Source organism: Rhopilema esculentum, chromosome 6, assembly GCF_057945365.1.
Source record: "Rhopilema esculentum isolate cy_ngs chromosome 6, ASM5794536v1, whole genome shotgun sequence".
NCBI lineage: Eukaryota > Metazoa > Cnidaria > Scyphozoa > Rhizostomeae > Rhizostomatidae > Rhopilema > Rhopilema esculentum.
The window spans coordinates 847,112-869,823 of NC_142820.1; the positions used below are offsets into that span (position 1 = coordinate 847,112).

Genomic DNA, 22,712 nt, shown 5'->3' on the forward strand with positions numbered 1-22,712 from the left:
GTCGGTCCTGTCGCCGCAGCTCCATGACATTTAACGAAAATGAAAGGCCGGCGGTCCCAGAGCGTCCGGCTGATGTTCGCCTGTCCTGGCAGTCTTTAGCAATAACCGAAACTGGATCACCTGTTGCAGCTCGTGTTAAGAAGAGGAATGATACGAAGCCAGAGAGGTCGCCCACCATCCAAAGAGCAGCTGCCTCAAGGGGGTCAGATTCTTCACTTTTGGAGCCTTATGAATGTATTACGACACAACTGTCAGCCAAAGACTTTAATAATAGGTACTCCCTCGCTCTCGAAGACAACACATCATTATATTTACAAGATCTCCTTGGTGGTGAATACCCCGCACCCCCGTCAGAAACTTGCCCTTCAGATATTGAATCTTGCACCAGACCATCCCTTAGTGTTGCCTTCTCGGACACAGACGAAGTGCCGTATCGAAGGCAAAGACGTATGCTGCCCAGCGAGATTAGCTGTCTCGATGCAGATAACTTAACGGAGACGTCATACAACTCTGATGACGAAAATGATGATTATAATGAACAGGACCCACTCGACCCAGATCAAACGAGAAAGCTGGAGCGCGAGATCAAAATCCTTTTTAAAGAGATAAAATCGAAAACAGAAGCTGATGAAGATGATTAAATAGCATCTTGACACATGTCCTTGGAACAAAAAAACACTTAGCTGGATGACCTTACATTTGATTTCTCATACAAATTACGCAGACAAGGTTGTTAATTGTTGACATGCAGAAATCGTAGCATTTAGAGTTGGGTTCAAAGCAGCGTATTCAAGTTAGATGACACATGTATGAATATGCCAAAGACAGAAGGAGTGTGTTATGACTGACAAGACGTATTTGATAAACATTGAATGTTTAATTTGAAATATGATTTTCTCTCTATGGCATTAAAGTTGTTGAAAGGAATCCGTAACAGGCAAGGCACCAGAACAGCCTTCGCCAGTCCTTGCTAGATCTTGTCTTGGCGACGAATCTCAAATATTGAAAATCACCGGAAAGCTAATTACAAAGAAAAGTCCGACTTTCATCCGTATCTAACTTTTTAAATTTGCTGTGTTTAAAATTTATGCGTTAATGTTTAAAGTTGACCACGATTCTAGACCATTTTTTAAGTTAATGTGCAAACTGAAGATCAGATACAAGTAATTCTCTTAGTGGTAGTATTTAATTGTTTGTATTTAAATTTGTTCTACCTCGATTGCATACATGTTTTGTTGAAATTATTTTACACACAGATCTATTGATGTTTTTACCATTGAGCTGGTTTTATTTTTTGCAAAATCATATTGGTAGGTTTTATTTAAGTGTCATGTTACCACTCATTCCCACCTTATCCGTATTCCCACCTTATTCTTATTCCCACCTTATCCTCATTCCCACCTTACCCTCATTCCCACATTATCCTCATTTGAACTTTTTCTGTATCTAAAAATTCCCAATTTTCTCTACCTTATTGCAAAGTTGGTAAGCAAAACGAAATCATGTCAAATGTTTTCCTTGAAAATGTACCTTAACATTGCTATAGCAGTTTTATTAATTGATTTCAAGCAAATTTTCTACTTGCTTGTCGAAAAGAAGCAATATTAAAAACTCGGCCACCCTCTCTAACTTAGATTTCCAATTTGCCAAGAGCAATGTGACTTTCTTAGCTTTGGTTTTTGTTCCCTGCGAGGCAGAGGTCCACTCACTTTCGCATGTATGAAAATCTAGTTAGCAGAGAACGATCCTTATAGAGTGTCATGGAGTGTTCTTTGACTATGTTAATCCAACAAAATTACACGTTCAGACTTAATTGATTTGTTATGATAATCAAAGAGTTTCGTATGTTTAAAGATAGGGCATATTTTAGCCCGCAAGAACAATTTCATGAACTTTGGTCATATTGTTTTAACTATATTCTAGCAGTAGTATATTGTGAATAGCTTTAGAGCTTTCCCGATACAATATCACACAACGAGTAAAACTTGGGGTATGTGTGAAACTTTCCTTTCTTCAAAAGTAGAATCTGTTATCCAAATTCTTTTTACATAATTGCATGTTTTTTAACAGGGGTTTAGGCCCTTTTCAGCCGTTGTAAAAAAGCGACATGGCTGGTTTCTGACTTAACTTAAAGCCATTGGTGCTGATTTTTTTAATTTCTGACGCTAAAAGCACTCCTGGAACTTCGATATTTTATAAAGTTGTTATGTACTTCTGAAGACCCTAAGTCGTGTGTTTTGTTGCCACGTTGTTGTATAATTTTTAACGTTTCTATCTGATTTTTAATATTAGGAGTATTGCGAGTTTTCTATTGTTTGATAAATTTATTGTAAGAAGAAGTTATGGTAAGAGTTTAAGAGTCACAAATAACTGTGTTTTTTTCGGGACCTCTTCTGATTTATCTTTAAAAGAAGTCTTTTGAAGACTCGATTAAACAACGGGGCCGAAGGATTGAGTAGTTTGCACAGCAACTGCTCGTTTCGTCGGGCACATTGTTTACACCTCGATGTTTAAAGCTTAAAGACTCATTGCTAACAATGAGCCATTGCGCTACGCAAGCATCCCATAATGCATTTTTAGACAGTCTGAAATCAACTTTGGTTAATCCGTAGAAGTTTACTGCCATTGTTTGGATCGTCGCCACGCTCGCAAAGGCCCATTGTTAGCAACGAGTCTTTAAGTGGAAGTTGATGACAAAACTAACAAAGGCAGCAGCAAATAATATTTTGGTGATACAAAACTAAAACTGGCTTTAAAAGAAGCAAACTTTTGAGTATAAACGTCAGAACATAGATCTAGAACTCTACGCCAGTAAATTATATACCCAGTTGTGGATTGGAATAGGCCAATCAGAAACGCGAGCACATCACTGTTGAGGTTACCCAATGGATTTCGTGCTTATGTAGATAGATAAAGAGGGGAATCTATCTCACACGCAGGATAAAGCCGCTATTGTGTATGGTAACATTCTCAATAGAAAAGCGGCACTGATTGGGTAACTTCAACAGTCATGTGCTCGCGTTTCTGATTGGCCTATTTCGATTTACAACTGGGTATATATACTTCCTAGCGTAGAGTTTTGATCTATGTTCTGACGTTTTAAATTCTGAAGAGGGTCAGATAAAGAGCTTTATTGTACTCAAATGTTTGTTTTTTTCAAAGCCATTCTAAAGACAACAGCTTTTATCTTAGTTTATTTAAGTTTATTTAGAAGATAATTTTCAAAAGGAGAAGTTGATTTTCCTAGTCTAGGAAATTGTAGGAAATCTTCATCACCTTGTAACTGCATTCGACTTCCTCGTCAGATGGTTTATATAGATATTTAAAGAGGTGAAAAATCTGGTAATAAATCTCAGGGTGAAGTGGAGCCTTTTGACCATTAAAAATCAATTATGAGATGTTTTTAAAAAATTATTGAAAGATCCTTTTCAACAGATAAGGTAACCAGAAAATCAAAACAGATATTGAAAAAGGCGGATTTCTCTTTAAAGTCAGAACTCCCTCCAAAGTTTTCAGATCTAAGGTATAAACATGTTGATTGTTACAATTAGTTTCCAAAACAGTGAGTATTAATCAGTTTTATTGTTATTTCATGGAATAGCATTTACCTAACGAAAGCCAATTCATTGACAATATATTTTCATAAACTATCGACATTTGCACATAAAAGTGACGTAAGACACCTAGTGGTAACATCAATTTACAGTAGATTTCACCAAGCATTTTAAAAAGTCACAGGAGATGCTATACAACGCATCGATTTGGACTTATTATTTCTTTCTCGGTATGGGCTTTACAGATGTCTTCGGCCTTTATAACATGTGATCGCTTTAGCAAATAAGTAAGGTAGAACCTTTGAGTGATCAGTGTCCAATAAACATTACAAAATTCACAGTGTCGTAGGCCTCTGCACAAGCCAATTTGTAGATGGAATGGGTCATGAAACATTTCCCAATATGTGGATTCTTTTGCATTTTCAAGATAAAACTCTTTAAAATGGAATTAAATTCTCTTACGAATTTTTTCGCTAAAATGTTTATTACAGTGGGGCAAATTTTAAAGCAGTTACAAGCCACATCTATATGAATTAATCAAATATGCTAATCTGCGCCATTTTTGCATTACAAGGGTACAGTCACTCTTTGAAACGGTCCAGAACGAAATATCACACGTGAACCATCTTTGAAACGTGTCCTCTTAAAAATGCCGAAAGTAAGAAACACAATCAGGTGATTTGATTTTAATCGGAGTACTGCACCGAAGCAATTAAAATCTTACCGGACTTGCCGGGTTTACTGTTTGAGAATCTTTTCGCTTATGAGTTGAGTTGCGTTTTCACTGGTGTCCTGCCTACACGCAGGCGTAAACATATTCACGTTGTCAGTAAGACAAAAAAGTTATTGGAGCTTTGACAGCCAGAAAGATGTCTTAGATAGCAAATGCCACTGGTATTAACTACTATCATATCACAAACATTGAAATTCATAATAATCTTAAAAAAACTATGAAAATTTTTATTTTAACAGAAGTCTATATATGCTAGTATTTTTTTCCACTATAATTAAAATTCTAACAAAAAAGACAAGAAGTATTCTACAGCAATGATAACAACAATGACTTTGAATATGACAATGGTGGTGGTGTGATGATCACAATGATTGGTTGATAATGGTAATGATGATAATTGATGATAATTGATGCTAATTGGTGATAATTTCTGATGTTTCTAATTATGTTGATTCAATCCTCAGAAACGACAGCCTGGAAGATCCACTGATCTAGGGTTGGTGATTGCATGCTGTCGTAAAATGTCGTTTGACTTTATCTTTGCTTCTGTTATTTTCAAAACAATGATCTTATCCTGGTCAAGTTCAAAATTGATAAAATTTTCGCAGTCCAGAAGCAAAGATTCTTCCTTTACCTGCGTGTACAAATTTGCACTTTCTCTGGTGAATTCCTCAAAAAGTGCACGATCTGCATGATCATAACCATCTAAAACATCACTATATTCACTTTTTCTTTCGTTGTTATTTAGTATAGGTGACGTTTCACTTTTGTTATCGTTCTCAATGTCCCCAAAACTTGTTATTTTATCAACATCGTCTGTTTCAGAGGGCAGACATGCCATGATACCGCCAGAGCGTGGTTTCTTTGTTTTGGGACCTATATTAAAATCAGGGTTGCATTCCGTTCCGATGTGGAGGCTGGCTTTGTCTTCTTGAATATCACTTGTCTCTGTCTCCATTTGAACCTCGTTGCCTAAATGGGGATGTGTGTATCTGTCTAACAGGTAGCAAAGATGGCGAAGATTCAACACGGGAACTCCATTTACTCTGAATAACTGCAAATTTGAAAATCCTTCATACCCTGCTGTTAATTCAGATGCCAGAACCTAGAATAACAAGCAGAATTTTCAATTTGGTAAGACGTTTATGTGCTGGGTTTCTCTCCTGATATTTCGATGCTGCTGGGTTTTTCATATTAAATTTTGAAACCATTCAACAGTAGTTAACGAGTAAGCCCTTAATCGTGACCTGCCCTCCTTTCAGACAAATCAAGTTAACTTTAAATAGTGTACAGTGTCATTTTATGTACACTAAACTTCGATACACTAACATTCGCAAAAACCAAATGGAACCCTCAGAAGTAAAGAAACTTCATTTGTAAAACGATAAAGGAGATTGTAAACCAATTGAAAGAAAAATAGTAACAATGATTCCACGATAAAATAATATATTCGATGCTCCCTGTGATCTAAAAGGCACACCCCAGCATCAGGTAACTGGAGTTATTTAGGAGGAAAACTAAAACTTGCAACTACGAACAGTAACTGCATCTTTTTTTGACCCCAGAAAATAACAAATAAGAGTTCCGATGCTAGAGGCAGTATACGCTAAACGAAAAATCGTAGAATGAATTTTACATGTGACAATAGCTTTAGCATGAGTACTCATTCTAAATTTGAACCATTTTTTGGCGGTAAAGAGCTTGAAAATGGCAATGAAAATAGCAAACTTTTTAAAACATACTGCTAAAAGCGTCCGAAACAACACGATGGAAAATATTTGCCCGGTAGCACTGTTTGTACAACTATGCCGGTCATGTGCTTGCGTTTTTCGGAGTGGCCTATTTCAGTGTATGTTCCTTTCTTTAATGCATCTTCCAAACATTGTGATCTGTGTTTTTCCAATGACATATTGGGCATATATTTTTATCAATAAACATAAAAACTTACCTGACTTAATAAAACCACTTCTTGCTCCGCCCTTTCAGCATGGCTACGCACAAGCTCGCAAAGCCTCACGGGAGATTTGGTCATCCAGTCTTTCCCAAATTGGTGGTGTAAATATGGTTGCGATAGAGTCACAAAGACTAGGCCACAATATACTACGTAACTAAAATTAAGAGAAAATGGGCAAAGTCAGCCATTACTTTATTAGAGCAGTATCGACAATGGACAGCGTGGTAAACGACATGAATGATGCAATGTGATAAAATTCGCAAAGCTCGTACTAAGAAAAGGCTTGATTTTCAAAGCAAAATGCAGCATGACTTGAATATCTAATTATTCGGCCTTCCACTTTCGATATGATCTTAAGCAAAGCAAAACTGACATTACAAAAATAATCAGAATTTTAAAAGGAAAAATTGCAAAGAAGGACGAATCTGGCCGACGGTGAGAAGCAGTAAATATTTACAACTGGAAAGGGTATCTATCGCTAAAACAAAAAGGAGGCCTTAAGGAAGAGCTTGTTAACTTGAGTCTACTGTGACCAAAGGAAAGAGCTTAAAAACCGAAGCCTTAAACATTACTCTTTGGCAGAGCGAGACACATTAGTTTATACATCTGGGAAGGCTTCAGAACACAAAGTTCATAACGCCAATCGCGTTTGAAAATGTTCGTTGCTGCCAGAAAATATTTCAGAAAATATACCAAAAAACAATTTAATCAAAGTGAAAAAGTAACTTTTGAACAAGAGGCTTCAGATGAAAAAGCCGAACGGGATACAAGGAATATGACATTTCGATACGTTCTAAGGAGAAATCGATTCTAAATCAGCATTACAGGAAAGTGCGCTGGGTTTGAATTGCAAACGATCTGAAGATTGCAAATGCTTATATCTAAAAATTTTGACTGGGTTCCGTGTCAACAAGGCTTTTTTAATCTTCATGCCAGGAAAGAAACCTTTTGTTTCTTAGCTAGATAGGAACGTGGCTTCTTTTGATACGTTTAATCGTCGAATAACATACACACAGGCAGTTACCTTGGCGTTCGATCGTATAATTGCCTAGGCACAAGAGGTTTATATACGGCTAATCTTATTTCGACATCCAATTTTTCACCAGCTCGTAATATCGATGCATGTATTGTTTGACCAGGAAATTTTGAATGCAGCAAATAGGTCCAATAAATGCGCTCATCCCCACGGAAAAGCACCTGCAAAATATGCAAAATCATTTACAACTGGCACATTAGATTTGAAGGCTAATATCATTACGTCAATAAATATTATTTTTCCACTGAAAGAGATTAGCTGGCACCGCTCCACGCGCTAATATTCTACTGTAAAAGATTTCACTTCAACTTCCTAATAGGTTGATTAAAAAGGCAAGGTCACAACCAGCATAAAGGAAAGGCATGATTATGAAATCAGTGAATCACAACTCGTTTCTTTCGCAAGCATAATGCCACTTAAATGAGTCTTTCAAACCGTCAATATACGTCAGCCAACCAGATTAAGGACTCAAAAACTCTCAAAACAAGTTAAAAGAAACAATAAAGAACCCTGTACATCACAGGGCTGCTTTGCTCTCTCACGTAAACTGGAGTTTGGACGATTTTTGGGATGTTTCTAAACTCCCCAATTTGTCAGTTTTGTGTTCATTCGGTTGATCTTTCTTCACTTTTATAAACGATGGAATGGAACCTATTATTTGTTCTCAAATAGTCTTTAAGGCATCAGAGATTATTGTATGGTGCAGGTATTCACCAATGTCTCAATGATATTTGATTTCTTTTACTCAAGTTGCGACTTCAAAGCAAAAGTATCCATACTTTTTAAAAGATGAATAATGTTAAGAAGGGAGGTCAATCAGTATGCTATTTGTTTAACATCTATATTTGATAATATACTTTACTCTGAGTCAAGATGGGTTAAAACCAAACACTGAGCCTGATTCTATGTACTATGCGCACTTGGATTACGTTCGAGAGTTATTCCGTTTGGACACCATCCCATTTGGGCACCATTCCATCTGGAAATCATCCCATTCGGGTAACACCCCATTTGGACACCATCCTATTCATACACCATCTCATTTAGGCACCATTCTATTTGGACACCATCCCATTTGGACACCATCCTATTCATGCACCATCTCATTTGGACACTATCCCATTAAGGTACCATCCAATTATCCCATTAAGGTACCATTCTATTTGGTCACCATCCCATTTAGGCACCATCCCATTCAGGCACCATCCCATTCAGGCACCATCCCATTCAGGCACCATCCCATTCAGGCACCATCCCATTCAGGCACCATCCCATTTAGGCACCATTCTATTTGGACACCATCCCGTTTGGTCAACATCCCATTAAGGCACCATCCTATTTAGGCACCATCCTATTTAGGCACCATCCCATTCAGGCGCCATCCCATTTGGGCAACATCCCATTTAAACCGTGGCCTTGAGTCTGTTTTTATTCATTAATAGCTATATTGCCGCCGCAAACCTGCTTTGGTGTTATGTCTTTTTCACTCTCATCAGATCTTCAATACTTAGATCTCGAAAAATATCGCTATAAAAACCTAGCTCACTTCGTCTTTCTATCCCATATCATACCATCTCCGCTGTACTTTCACATTTTCCTCTCAATCAGTTCAATTAATTCCAAACGCAGCTATTGAGCTTCCATCCATCTTTACAATTTACTGTACTGGTCAGCTTGTGGCTTATTTCTTTGTAATTTGGCGCCAAAAAATAAAGCGAGTTAAGACAATATTCAGCTAGATCACATGTCAGTGTTCAGTCATATGATCAGTAAAAAGTTGGAACCGTTTGTCTAAAAGACACTGAACATAGCCGAAAAATGAGACATCGGGTCAATAATGAAATAGGATTCGTATCAATGTGACTGTGAACGACTGTGAACGAGAAATTTATATTTCCAAGCAAAAAGGCTTTTCTAAATGACACCCTGATATTTCTATCAAATGACAGAACAGTTTCTATTTTGAAGAAGGGATGCATGTCTGGGTGAAATAATGGTCAGTTTTCATGCTCACTTATTTTTAGTTTCTCACTGACAACAGAAATCTTTCGTATCTCATTATTTCTCATAAAAAGGATCTTCTTTCCAAATTTCACTTCCCAAATCGACTTGAAAATGTCAACATTTGAACGCAACAAAACGTGTTCAGATTTGCACCTGAATATACAGAATCTCCTTTGGATGAATTTTGTGAGAAATTACCAACATACCAATTTCTAATTGAGGTATTTTGGGATTCCTGTCCAATTGCTGCATGTATCACTCAAAAAGAGGGGGAGATTCATCTAGGTAGTGCCAACATTTTGGCCGTAATTTTTTTTTCTGATATTTTTGTCTTATTTTAACTGCCACCCTGACTCTATGGATCTGCTCATTCACGTGATGAAGTGTTCACGTTGCTACTACCGTATGTCACACTGCAACGCTAGTTACTGACCTCCAGTTACTTTTCCAGTTACAGTACCAACAAGTTTCAGAATACTAGAGCGATACTCACACTTCCATTATCAGCGATTGGATACCCGTCTAAAAACATCAAGACGTCTCCCTTTTTCAAACGGCTGTGACTACAAGAAAGTTTAAATACTTTAGCAATGAGAACCCCAGTATCGTCAGCAGACAGTTTGAAATAGCTCCGCATCTGCTCAGCCTCGATCGCCTGCCACCTCACTCCGAGATCACAAAACCCCGAGAAATAATTACGGGTTTCAACATCATCAAGAAAGTGGGTTATCACCGGAATCTGAAAAAAATATAAAAAATCGTTATGTACAATTTTGAATAAGAGAAATTGACGATCAAATAAAAGCAAAGACACAACAAGAAATTAATGTAAATAAAATTATCAAGCACAAATGTGGTGATACTGAAGAATTCTTAAACCGGAAAAACCCCTATATAGGTAGGCTTTATAATAGTGGAGAATTCGAAACAAATTGAAAATGAATAATTGTCAGTTTTGAAGCCTGAGATTCTTATAAACAGGGAAGAAATGCTGTATTGACGGGTGCAATGATGATCAGATGATGTGCATTAAATACGGCCCATGTAAAGATTTCCTTGTGCGCCTTAGACGTCAAGAGGATAATGATGCTGATTCTTTCGAAGAAATCCAAGAGCTCTTATAAGCCCCCCTCTAGGACTGAAAAAATAAATCCCCCGCAGGGCTTAATAGAGCTTCTACGGTAAAATTTCTGATTACTTTCGTGAGCTAATACAAAATTGGCTTACAGATAAATTCCTCAATCAACCAGAAAAAAAACCGTAAAGATAGGATCTCCCAATAATTATGTCTAAAGGATGACTGTTATTTTGAAAATTCAATAGATAACAAGCTCTTTGGTTGTAATGGATTGTCGGAAAACACGGACGTCAAGGTTGTAATGGTCAAGTCAGAACAGTAGCAAAATAAAATTTGCGCGATTCAATATAAAATGAGCCTTCTATGTGGATGCATTGAATTGATTTACATCTGGAATTCAAATCTGGCCTAGTTTTGACACTTTTTTAAGATACAATTTGCTTGTGGCAAAACACATTGAAAGTGACATCAGCAAATAAATAAAAAAATTAATAATAACAATTAAGTAAATACAAAGAGTAAAGGTGGGTCAAAATCCTACAGGTTTTATATTACCAAAGCTTGTTGTACATTAAAATATAAATTAATCACCATCTTTCACAGTTTAAATTACAGCAATGTCTTCATTAAAAAGCGAGTAACTTTAAATTCACACTTTCTGCGATTGTTTCTAATTACCCCCGTGATTGCTTGAACGAATTCAGGGGAACGGCTTAATGCAATTCTACCTTCGACATCTGAAATTTTTTGCAAGCGAGCGGTAAGCTCATGACGTCACGGAATTAAGTCACGGGATTATCTTGAATCATATAATCAACGTAAAGACATACGGGGAAAGATAGCGACTGCATGTGACGGGCGAAAGACGTGAAAATTTTTGGTTACAACTTTTGGTGAAACCTTATGTGACAATTGTTAAGGACAACCTAAAAGGCTGATTTCCACGAGGCGAATTTCGCAGTGAAATCGCTGATGAAGGTATCAAGGCATGCACAGTTTTGATTTTTGATTTCGCAGCGAATTCGCAAGAAGGCAGAAAGAAATCTACTTTTTCGCGGCAAAATATTTCGCAGCACCTAATTACCAATCAAAGCAGTCAATCAAAGCAATCAAAGCAATCAAAGTAAATTTGCTTGATTTGTGAAAAAAAACAGTCTTGAAACATTCGCCATGCGTGCAGTTTTTAAAATAGGCGCTTTAAAGTTGAGTTTTGGGGGAAATCAATATGTGATTTCGCAGCGAATTCGCAACTTCGTGAAAATTAACACAATTTCGAAGATAATTCGCAGCGAATTCGATGCGAAATTCGCCTCGTGGAAATCAGCCAAGTGGATCCCTTCAGTGACAGCTTTCAGTTGCATCATCATCATCATCATCATCAATTATTATGATGATGATGATGGGTGACAGCTTTCAGCAAAAACCTTCAATGACACCCTTCGGTGACAACAATTTTTGGCGACAACCTTCAGAGACAGCCTCCAGTGACAACCTTCAGGGACAGCCTCCAGTGACAACCTTCAGGGACAGCCTTCGACATGGCTTTGCATAGAAGCTGTATACATTTAATCATTTTGTGACATCAAGGGCTAAAAAACGGCTCAGTTTTTGTATGCAAGGCAGAAACTTTTCGGGAAAATTACATTTTTCGCTCTGAGCCTAAACATATTTAGCAATAAAGACGAATAAAAACCACGTCAATTCTATAATGTCAATATTTATTATATGTTCGCTACAGAATGTTTGCTATTTTCGAATTCATTGAAAGCATGTTGTTATTGGATTCTAGTTCACACAAGCAAATTTATGAATAAAATCAAATTAAAGTATACGCGAGAGTATATCACAACATAAGCTTTGGCCTTGATAAAATCTGAACAAAAAACTGAAGTTACACAGAACAGAATTTATTGATTTGAAATGAAAATTAAACAATAATCCTCTTTTTTGAAAAAGCCCAGCCCTTGATTAACAGCAAACCTAAAATGTTTTCTAAATCATAAGCATCGTAGTACTCATCCAGATTCTTACAGTATCATCCAAGAATACTTTAAAAATACGTTGTCACCCAAGAATACGTTGAATATATGAGACTCTTCATATGAATATGCGATGTCTTCTTCATTTCAAACAAGCTGCAGCAGGTGTTACAGTTGCATATTACATCATCAGCATCCATCAGTTGTCATTGTTTGACTTCGGATCGCAGATGTCTATATATATCAAGCATCTTTCAACAAACCAGGTAAGTCTTACTTATTGGATGGGGTCAGGCGGACGATCCAGCTATATCCGGATACTTGTGAGTAAGTGTAAAGCCCTTACAAAAGAACAAGAATTGTTTTTGCAGTTGGATTTAAGTGGCCTGCAAAATTCTTTTATCTGTTCATCTTTTGCTATCTGGAGTGAGGTATTCAAGAATCAACACGCCTAATCTAAGGTAGGTACCATAACTTTTGTGGCATTCTAGAAGATGGCTAAAATTCATGTGTTCTGCACTCACGTGTAGAATAAATTTGGCCAAAACCTTTCTCTTTTTCAAATACTTAAATTACAAAAAATCTTTACTTACCATCTTTCATTAATTAAGAAGTTTCACTTCAGTGGCCATCTTATTTTCATGCAAAGCTAGGATATGACTCAAGCTACTGCACAGCAACAAAAAGGTTTTGCGAAATACCTCAGTTAATGTTAAATTATTCATTGTACACTGGAAGATCCATTTGACGATGAACAAACAGCAGCAAAAGAATCTCGGTTGTCAACAAAGACATACTGTTATACTAAACATATGTTTGGGGCTAATGGCTGAAAAAATCAGAAGCAAAAATTAAGTCCCTCCCATCTTTTGATGAAGACGTAAGAAGGCAGTGAATAGCCGTTGGGGAATCAGTCACGGCTGCATTTGTTTTGGAAAAGTCATTCAAGGTTGCATCAGGAAGACTGATTCAGTTAAGACTTGATCAAATCAACTCAAAGGTACACATATTTGATCAATAACAGGCAAGCATCAGCCCGATGCATTGAGATTAAACTATTTTAATTTTTCGATTTTATTGCATTTTTAAGCACGAGAAACTGTTCCTAATTCGAGAAACTGTTCATAATGTTCTTACTTTCATGTTATTATACTAACATGACTCGTCACGGCTTTTAATGTACGAAGAATATGTACATACAGCTACACTAATCTAGATGCCATTCCGCGTAGCTTTCTAGATATCCCGTCTCAAAGAACAAGTGGTATTACAGATAAGGGTACTAGCGCGCTTACGCAAACGAGATAAAAAGATAATGCTTCGTCACAAAAATATGTAAGTGTACTAAGAAATACTTGTTCTTTGCAGTCAATTGCAGACAAATTGTTGTGGAGATGGTAAATAATATTGCACAGGAAAGCTTGATTTCCAAAATTTTTTCTTCAAATTGCAAATAACGGCTGGTTTTTTGAAACGTTTTAGAAATTACACAGTGACGATGAAAAATAGGTTATTGATTGATAGGAATCAAAACTTTTTATTACGAACGAGCATTTAAATGGAAAACTTTTTATAACAGGAAAACTTAATTAACATTGTTGACTGTGTAAATAAAGGCAACAAGATGGCTCGTTTTTTGTAGAAATTGTGCAGTGTTGGTTGAGCGAATTTGACATCAGCCAAAACTTACTGAGGCAGTTCAAATGAATTAATCTTTATCAGTGTAATGAAAAATTAGTTGATAGATTGGAAGAATGGTATACTTTGCTAAAATGGAAGAAAACTGCACCTTCAGGAAGTGAATTACAAATTCCGTTTATATGAACGCCGACACGGGCACTTTTTCTTTCTGAAACCCGAAAACAAGCTTTAAATTGTCTAAAATCAATATATTCAAAAACACGCAAAACGTGAAACTTAGGTTTAGCTTTCGACTTATAAGGTGGAATCCCGATATAACGAACCCCCGGATATAGCGAACTTCCCGGTATAACGAACTAAATGTCTTGTTCCTTTGGACTCTGCCTAGCAAACTCCTTACAAATCCTCTTGGTATAATGAACCCCGGATAAAATTAACTTTCGTTATGACGAGCCAATTTTTTGGCCCCTTCATCATAATTACCCTCGATATAACGAACTTTTCATAAATTTTTCATCTGTTTTTTTTGTTTATTTATTTTCGGTGTTCATTTATAATTTTTTCTTTGGGAAAATCATTATTGTCATCGACAAAACATACTGATGATACATTTCAAGCCCTAGCTGATAGGCTCAGAACACAGGATAGACAAATAAGAATATGAAGTAATCGAAGACGTCATTCAGCCGCCAACAAGAAGTGAAGCGATATCAGCTTTACCAAATTGTAAGAGAAACATAAAGATCTTCATTTGCGATGACTAACCATTAGTGATATTTGAATTCAGCTTGGCTTTTTGGAGTAAAATGTGCATAAAAGTTTGTGATAGCCTAAACAAACCCACCGCAGGTTTTATAGGCGCGAACAACTGCGAAAAGACCCAAAAACATTTTCAATCTCTTTTATTTAGATGTCCAAAAGTGTGAAAAGAATTTCAGTCACGTGCGACACAAAGTTAATCGTGCGGGACAAAGAAGATTCAGATGGGTCGGAGCACGCGGGCGCAAGGAAAGTTGTTTTGAAAAATTAAGCAATTTTCTTTATTTTGCCATTGTTTTCCCCCTTTTCGCGGAGTTTTGCCTCCATGTCCTGCAGCCGTCTGGGCGTGGTCCTTGTCAGCGAGGAAAATGTCTGATAATTTTACTTATTTCGAATAAAGTTGGATAAAATATGCGGGGTGTCTCAGTTCTTAGCTTTTTTGGTCAACATGCGAAGATGTTTGCGTGTTATTTCCACCAAATTTTGATGCTGAAACACTTAAGCTATAAAATACGTGTTGTACAATGGTGAAAGCTGATGATTAGCGAGTAAATTCCATTAAAAATCTTAAGAGAAAACTATGTTCATACTTTGCATAATACTTTACTTTACATTACGTAATATCCATATTTACACGTTAAGTTGTTTCGCTGTGGTTCATCAAAAGCAGCTAAAAAACTAATAACAAAAGCATGGGAAAAAAAATTCGACTCCAGCTTTCCTTAATAACGTAGGACGCCATTTGAAGTCTTCGGTTAAACAAAGTTTTTGACTATTAATCAGCCTATTGGAAGTAGCAAAGTGCTAAATGGAAGCCAATTATGAGCCGTGCTTTACAAAAAATTGGAAGGTTACAAAAAAGACAAAATTTGAATCCAACCTACTGGGATGATGTAGCCGATGTTTTCAGCCGTACACATTGCTTGAAATGCGATGCCAACAACACTCCCATGCTGCAATGCAGGACCACCACTGTTGCCTGAATTTATAGCAGCATCAATCTAGGAGCATGAAATTTTTAAACTATTATTTAAACTATTATGAAGCGTGATTCATTTCATAGAAGCAATTCTATATTATTTCTTCTTAAAAGATATTCATAAGACAAGCGAACCCAATCAAATCTGGAAACATTAATCATAAACTAAGACAATTGGTGTCATCAAGTGAAATGGCACAAAAACAGGAAAAATGCGAATTATGTTGGTGTGTTTTTCATCCGACCTTCCAGAGCATGAAGCGTTGAACAGGAATTTATACTTACTTTGGGATCGAAAATGACATGAGAAAAAGAGCGGTAACTTCATGATAAACATCAATTGAATAGTTAAAGAGCTTTCCATGAAATATGAAAATTACTTTGAAATTCCCTTAGCATTCTAAAGAAAGTTCTTGTTAGAGCAAACTATGATAATATGCATTGAAGTTTCGAGACAGGATTCAAAAATTGCTCATGTCAAAGAAACGAGGTAGAAGACATACATCGGTAGGCCTAATACGTGGCTGTGAGCTCAGTAAATCCGGCTAAATAAACAAGAACCTTTTAAAAAATATGACCCGGTACGGCTTTTAAATCGCGCATCTCGCTGCTAGGGTCAAATAAAATAACTTTAAACTAAAATAAACGTTTGACAAAAAATTGTTTCTAAGACAAAAACCTTTTACAATGTGACTGTTGCCCAGACGTTAGCAACAGGAGAGTCACATGAAAGCTATAATTCTTTCATTAAACAATGAAAATATAATTTCAATAAAATGAAGATTCTTTTTGCAGAGAAGCAGTCATTAAAGAAACTATAAAATCATATCTATGGGTAAGGCTTTATCATAAAAAGACAACACTAAGCTGAAATCATAATATTTGTTCTTGCCCTTGTTATGCTGTCCGAGTTATGCAGCTTTGATTTGAAAAATCTTAATTTTCAGTCAAAAATAATTACTGATCATCAGCTTTGAAAGCTTTGATTTCGCTAATTCAACGTGACCTGAAAAATACGCAATTTCCTATGGGCTTTTCCGAACGAATTTAAACTGTAAACCACGTTTTCTTTGTTGTTCGTTGCATACATAATCATACGAAATCATTGTCATACTGATCAACAACTTATCTCCGCTGAATATCATCAAAGAAAGTGCAGGAGCATTCAATTTTAAGCAGTTCAATATTGATGGAAATGAATATCAAATACAACGCCTCCGACTGAACCATGGAAAAAATTGACATAATACTTGGCAGTCGCTAGATATTGCGCTCCAGAGAGTGTTTAGGTCTTATTTGCCGATGAAGTGGGTGAGCCATCTTTCATCAGCCGACAAGCTTCTAAATTCAACTACAAAGCGCCCCTAGTTGGCAAAAGTTCTTTACTTTTGAAAAAGTTAAATGAAATTCTTCACATGGCCAAAAATTCTTTATTTCTAAAATATTTCTTTATTTCACAAATCACAAATTCTTTATTTCATATGCCCCTAAAAACTGCAGCTTTGTTTGTACAACTGTGTTTTTTACTATCAATATATTACCCTAAGTCGTTAAATAAATTGAAACCCAGAGTTAAATGATTAAATAACTAAGACAACTTTATGCCAATCCCACACCTGTATTGCCAGTAAATCTTGCCCAGAATGCGAATATCTGCGTATGTCGACCCTGGAAACAACTCCTCTCGTGATACTGATATTGTCCCCGCCAGTGGGAAACCCAACAACAGCAACATCTTCTTCCAATTTTGGTACATTTCCGAACTCCAAATGTTTTACATCTTCCCAAAACTTTTCGTCGTCAACACCAACCTGACGAAGACAGTTATAAATCTGCATAATGTGATTCTAACAAGCTCTTCTGATCAAATGCTTGAAAAAAATATTATCGCTCTTTACGAATAAGTCTGTAGCATTCAACACCGTTGCATCCATCACAAAATTAATAATTCTCAACTCAAAGCAACGAACTTCTTTGAATATCCCTCTGTTTCTAAATCAATTTTTGCTTCTTCGTTGCCAAAATAAAGTGCAAATCGAGACATCAATTGACTTGCACTTACTGAGCTCGTAATCCAGAATGATTTTGTATCGTTCGAGGAAAGAAAATAACTATAAATACATATATCATCAATTTTATAAAAGTATATTTATGAAATTTTATAAAAGGTTTATGATCAATTTTTTAAGCTAAATTCAGAATTAGACTTGCAATGGTACCACAAGCTTAAAAGTTCTGAATGTTTGAATAATTTGCAGCTCATTTTAAGCAATATTTAGAGTTGTAAATGTTAAATCTTTAAAAGGCTCGTTTTTAAGCAAATTGATGAATTACCAAGAAAGCAGGAGATGCTCTTACCATTGCAACGTCACAGTCATGGGCAATATGAACAATGTAGGCTTGGTATTTCTTCGCATCTCCGTGTTTCCTCACTCTTATCTACAACACAACGCTCAAGCATAATTTTATATGGAATAAAGATTTACTAAAAGTTGCATAATATTTGGTCATTTTGGAATTTGCTTAAAACTTCATTTAAACCAGGAAAATAGCACCAGGAAATATTAGGAAAAACCTCTGACTTCCATTTTTACTGACTTTCTGTGTAGCTTAACGGAAATTTTCTGCCAGGATTAGCTTCATGTTGCAATTTTTAAATACTTGTATCATTTTAAAAAGTTATTTCTGAAAGAGAAAAACTCTGAATCTACTCTTATCCCAACAGATCATAAAATTTTTTGTGAATTTTGAGCTAAACGTACAATTTCTTTCTTGACAAAGAAAACGGGAGGGGTTCTGGGATCTTGCTCATAATGGATTGTGGGATGACTTCATCATAAGATTACCATGACTATATTGTATTAAACATGACACCATTATAATTATGATAAGATCTTTGATATTGCTGATGAGAAAATCTGTTGTCTTCTAAATAACCATCTGACGTCTGACATCTGAGAAATTTGTAGGAAAATATTCATGAATTTTGAGAGATCGAAAAACTGTTTAAATGACTCACAGTTGCTTGGAGTTTCCAATCAGCTAAAAGTTCATATTATGATAAAAAGCTGAAGTTAAGTTATGGTAGTTTCTTAAAACCACAGAAACCAAGGACCAACATTTTCCTGAGTGATGATAATACAAGTAGCAACAATTTTTCGCAATTCCAAAGTTTTTAAAATGCTGTATCCTTGGGAAGGCAATGTTAGTTTCATGATTGTCTCTTCTCAAAAAAATTCAAATTTGCTTTTGCTCTGATTGAAAGTTTGATGTCAGCTCCACATTGCTTTTTATTATTCTGGAACATGTTCAAAAAACTGTAACACCTGTTTTTAATCTAAATCTAAAAGTTTGCAGTTGAGTAGACAGGCATAGAATCTATCTGTCATTTGATTAATTGGTTAGAAAAAAATCCTGAAAAAGGTACTTTGTAACAAAAGTTTGAAGGGTTTCCTCTAAACCATACAGACTTTCACTTTTCACAACAATGGTGTGCCATACTTAGTGCTTTCCTATGACACTGCCAAAACAGTGAGTATGTTTGGTCTGGCTTAGGACCATTGAATTCTCCAGCAGCAATTGTTGCAGTGTCGAGCAGCATATACTTTCCTAGTTTTGCAAACTTCTTGGGTTTTTATCCACTTATTCAGTAACATATATGTGTAGCAAACCTATTTTTTTATAATTACTTACGTTTTGTGAGACAAGCCGCTTATTGCAGAAGTGGTAATCTGCCTTTTTGTCCACATTGATTACAATTTTTGGAACAAAAAGCCAACTTGACAAACAATAAACAAAAGATAACCTCAGGAAGTCCCCTATCAGGGTTAGCCTGAATCATTCAATGCTTTTCCATATGTGACAAACACAATAAATTGTTAACAATTTCTATTATACCTCCTTTATAACTAAATCTAATGTTTTATTCCTGCCAGCCAAGCTCCTTTAGCATTTAAAACTTTTCCGGCAAGAGGCACTTACATTATTACAGGCGTATTACCTTATTCACCTCTGCAAAGGATAATGCAATACTTTAAGGCATTTGACACAGGTAAAAGTGGCTTACAGACACTGGACTACTAGCCTTTGACCAATCTAATTCCACACAGAGAAAAACGTGTGAACAGTTTCCGCCTTTCTGCAAATTGGTGAAATCCTAGAGCAGCATGCTGTGGTTTCATGTGAGCAGTTTCCAATTCCTTTCTTGCTCTGATCAATTTGGCCTAGGTTATTTTTTTACTTATGCATGTCAAATGCCTTTAAAGGCCCAACAAAAGGAAAGATAGCTGGCAGAACAGCAAAATCTCCGCTCCCTTCTATATACCAAATTGTTCTTGCTGTACAAAATACCAATCTTCAGGAAGCATTATGATTTGTTTCTTGTTGCTCTTCAGGTGCAGCTTATTGCTCTTGAGGTGCAGTTTTGGTAATGCCAAATTGCAATAAACAAAAATAACAACAAATGTAAAGGGGAGAATAAAGAAGATTTTACTCACAGATTTGTGGTATTTAACAACATGTGCATTTGTTAGGATCCTCCTTCCCTTGATGACAAACCCTGATCCAAAACTCTGTTGTTGTCTTTTCATTTGCCAAGGCATACAATAATTTGGACTTGCATATTGAACAAATAGCTTTACAACAGACTGCAGTACCTGAAATGAAAATGACATACCGTGGGGAAACTTGAATGAAATAGAAAGACAAATTCTGGGGGTTTATTTTCTGCTTGAACTGTGTTTATGAAGAATGAACAGAAACATTCAGCGATTTGTTTCTTTTCAGTGATTTAGAGCCCATTTTTGGTGAAAACACTGGAAGGCTGACTACAATCACTTTTCCTAGCTGGAAAACATTTTTTTAACTGGTTTCCACAACTTTTTTGGATTATTTGCCTGTTCATTGGGTAGCTTTTGATTGTATTTGACAGTGGCAGCTTGCAGCGGTTCTAGTGGCACCAGATCAGCTATTTATTTTTCGTCCCGATCTGGGGTCAATAGATTCTCTCTGTCGGTTGGCAAAATCACAAAGCCTCCGAAACAGACAAAGACATGATTGACGGCCTCTTGATAGTTCTAGTCCTATTTACTAAACAATTAATTCACATTTCCGCTTGTTTCTGGGTTTTTCTGCTTGTTCCTTGGTTGTTCCGCTTGTTACTGGGTTGTTACTGGGTTGTTCCGCTTGTTACTGGTCTCTTAATTCTCATTGAAATATTGGCATTGAATAAGCCCTTTTTGTACACCACGGTTCTAGACTTCATTCATCCAGTACTGCAGACGTCTGTCCCATTGTTATTTCTGACTCAACCTGAGGTAGAACCGTTTGTCTTTCAACAATCAAACAATGAAGACATTGTTCGCAGTACTAGATTCCTCTTTCTAGTGATAAAATGCTGCGAGGCCATGTAACCCCTGCAGATGCCAATATCACATGACATCAAACAAACCAAGGTATTGCATGAAAATTTCTCGCCCGCTTTAGAAAGGTAATTTGGCCATAATATTAGCTATAAAAACAAATATTTTCCAAGGACAACGCCCCTGCGCCACTCTTCCTCTAGCTGGTTTGCTCTGCTAAATTTTTTTTGCTTTTCTAGTCTTATTATTTTCGTGCCAGCTGCCACTGGTATTTGATGATGTTTTGCCTCTGCATCTTTGTCACTAAACTGCATTTCCTTTTATATGCTGACCAATCCTTTTCAATGCCAGATTTCTTAGCTTTTAATAAAAGGAAATCCCTTTCTCTCATTGCTTTCTCAAGGTTACAACCCAACCACAGGCAATCACTTTCAAGGCATCATTGGTCAAGACAACATCTATAAGAGTACTTGTACCCTGCATCACCCTACATCATTCAAGTTCAAAACCACGAAAAGATCCCTAATCAAATTTTGAAGCAAATTTACAACTGGTCAGCTGTTTTTGTTAACATTTGTCTACATATGGAAACATACATATATTAATCCACTTTTAAATGCATATCACAGGACTTTGCTTGCTCTAGTTAAAGCTAATATCATTGAAAGAGGTCAGAGGATCAGATTTTGCCATTCTTTCTCAATAATATTTAAGTAGGAATCTTAGCAGCTCTGAGGGATTCATGCTTACTGGGGAAAGAATCAGTTTCTATCTATCTTATCTAATTAATGTTGATGTATATTAACAAACAGGTATTCTGTAGAATGACAATATAGCTAGCAAATAAATAAAGTACTAGAATGAAAAAATGAAATAGTTTGAATGTTTAAAACACGACGTTTCGAGCATCAGAAAAAAATTGAATTAAAAAATTAAAAAAAAGAATAAAAATAATTAAAAATAATAATAAAAAATTAAAAAATTACAAAAATTGAACAAAAATTGAAAAATTTGTAGAATAATATGAAGGGGACATTTAATATCTGAGAGAGGTGTTGTATAGCCTAAGATAGGCTAGGTGCTTGATGGGCCTGATCGGTGATATCAGATATCTCCGGTGTATTGCACCTATAATAGACTTCTTAAAATGTTACCTGGTCACTGGTTCTTGTGCCATTCTTTGCGTCAGTTTCAGCCATCCTCTTCCTAATTTCCGTTTTCACAAAGCTGGCAAGGATTCTCAGTAAAATTCTTTGATATATTTTACAACAGCCTCTTTCTCGGTTGAATTAATCAAGAATGGGAGGCTATTAAATTGAGTATAATCTTTAATAACGCGAGTCCACCTATCTGATGTATTTTATATCAATTCCTGCCGTTAAAGCTTCAAAAACCATTGTTACTTAAGCGGCCAAAATGTTTAGTGAAAATTCAATATTACTGATAAATCAGCTTTGGGGTGAATATAAGTTTTGAAAACAAATGTAGGGGAAATTTAAATGTGTTTCTGAAAGTGGTAACCAAATACCATGCTTAAAGCAGTTACCTTAGAATGCTCTACAATTCTGAAAGCCCTAAATCGAATCCAAAATAATTGTAAAGATCAATGGAAATAATATTTTATAAAAACTTTAT

At 36.1% G+C, this 22,712-nt stretch overlaps 3 protein-coding genes across 4 annotated transcripts in view; 2 read left to right on the forward strand and 1 right to left on the reverse strand.

The window, feature by feature from the left end:
* The window catches only part of LOC135686729 (protocadherin Fat 1), a 34,494-nt gene extending 32,124 nt beyond the window's left edge, over positions 1–2,370 (forward strand). The window contains exon 17 of the mRNA XM_065203028.2: positions 1–2,370. Within this exon, the coding sequence (XP_065059100.1) occupies positions 1–641 (641 nt within the window). The 3' untranslated portion in view covers positions 642–2,370.
* Positions 2,199–22,384, reverse strand: LOC135686730 (uncharacterized). The gene is made up of 9 exons (XM_065203029.2): positions 22,232–22,384; positions 20,214–20,372; positions 18,076–18,156; positions 17,334–17,528; positions 15,623–15,739; positions 9,775–10,020; positions 7,266–7,438; positions 6,236–6,395; positions 2,199–5,392 (listed from the first exon to the last, which is right to left on the reverse strand). Exons 1-9 carry the CDS (start codon positions 22,274–22,276, stop codon positions 4,748–4,750), a joined length of 1,821 nt encoding a protein of 606 aa, XP_065059101.1. The 5' UTR covers positions 22,277–22,384; the 3' UTR covers positions 2,199–4,747.
* LOC135686733 (uncharacterized) overlaps positions 12,204–22,712 on the forward strand; it is a 16,352-nt gene continuing 5,843 nt past the window's right edge. The window contains exon 1 of one of the 2 annotated variants that reach the window (XM_065203032.2): positions 12,204–13,338. The gene's annotated coding sequence lies outside the window, so the exon portion shown is untranslated. The remainder of the gene's footprint in view (positions 13,339–22,712) is intronic. The other variant, XM_065203031.2, reaches the window with a different exon arrangement.

What these genes read in the sequence shown, in the direction of transcription:
- LOC135686730 (XM_065203029.2), bottom strand. Translation starts at nt 22,276, where the DNA reads ATGGCTGAAACTGACGCAAAGAATGGCACAAGAACCAGTGACCAG. An exon ending in GCACAAGAACCAGTGACCAG is followed by an intron (nt 20,373 to 22,231) that starts GTAACATTTTAA and finishes TTTTCATTTCAG; the next exon opens with GTACTGCAGTCTGTTGTAAA. An exon ending in TTGTTAAATACCACAAATCT is followed by an intron (nt 18,157 to 20,213) that starts GTGAGTAAAATC and finishes GTTGTGTTGTAG; the next exon opens with ATAAGAGTGAGGAAACACGG.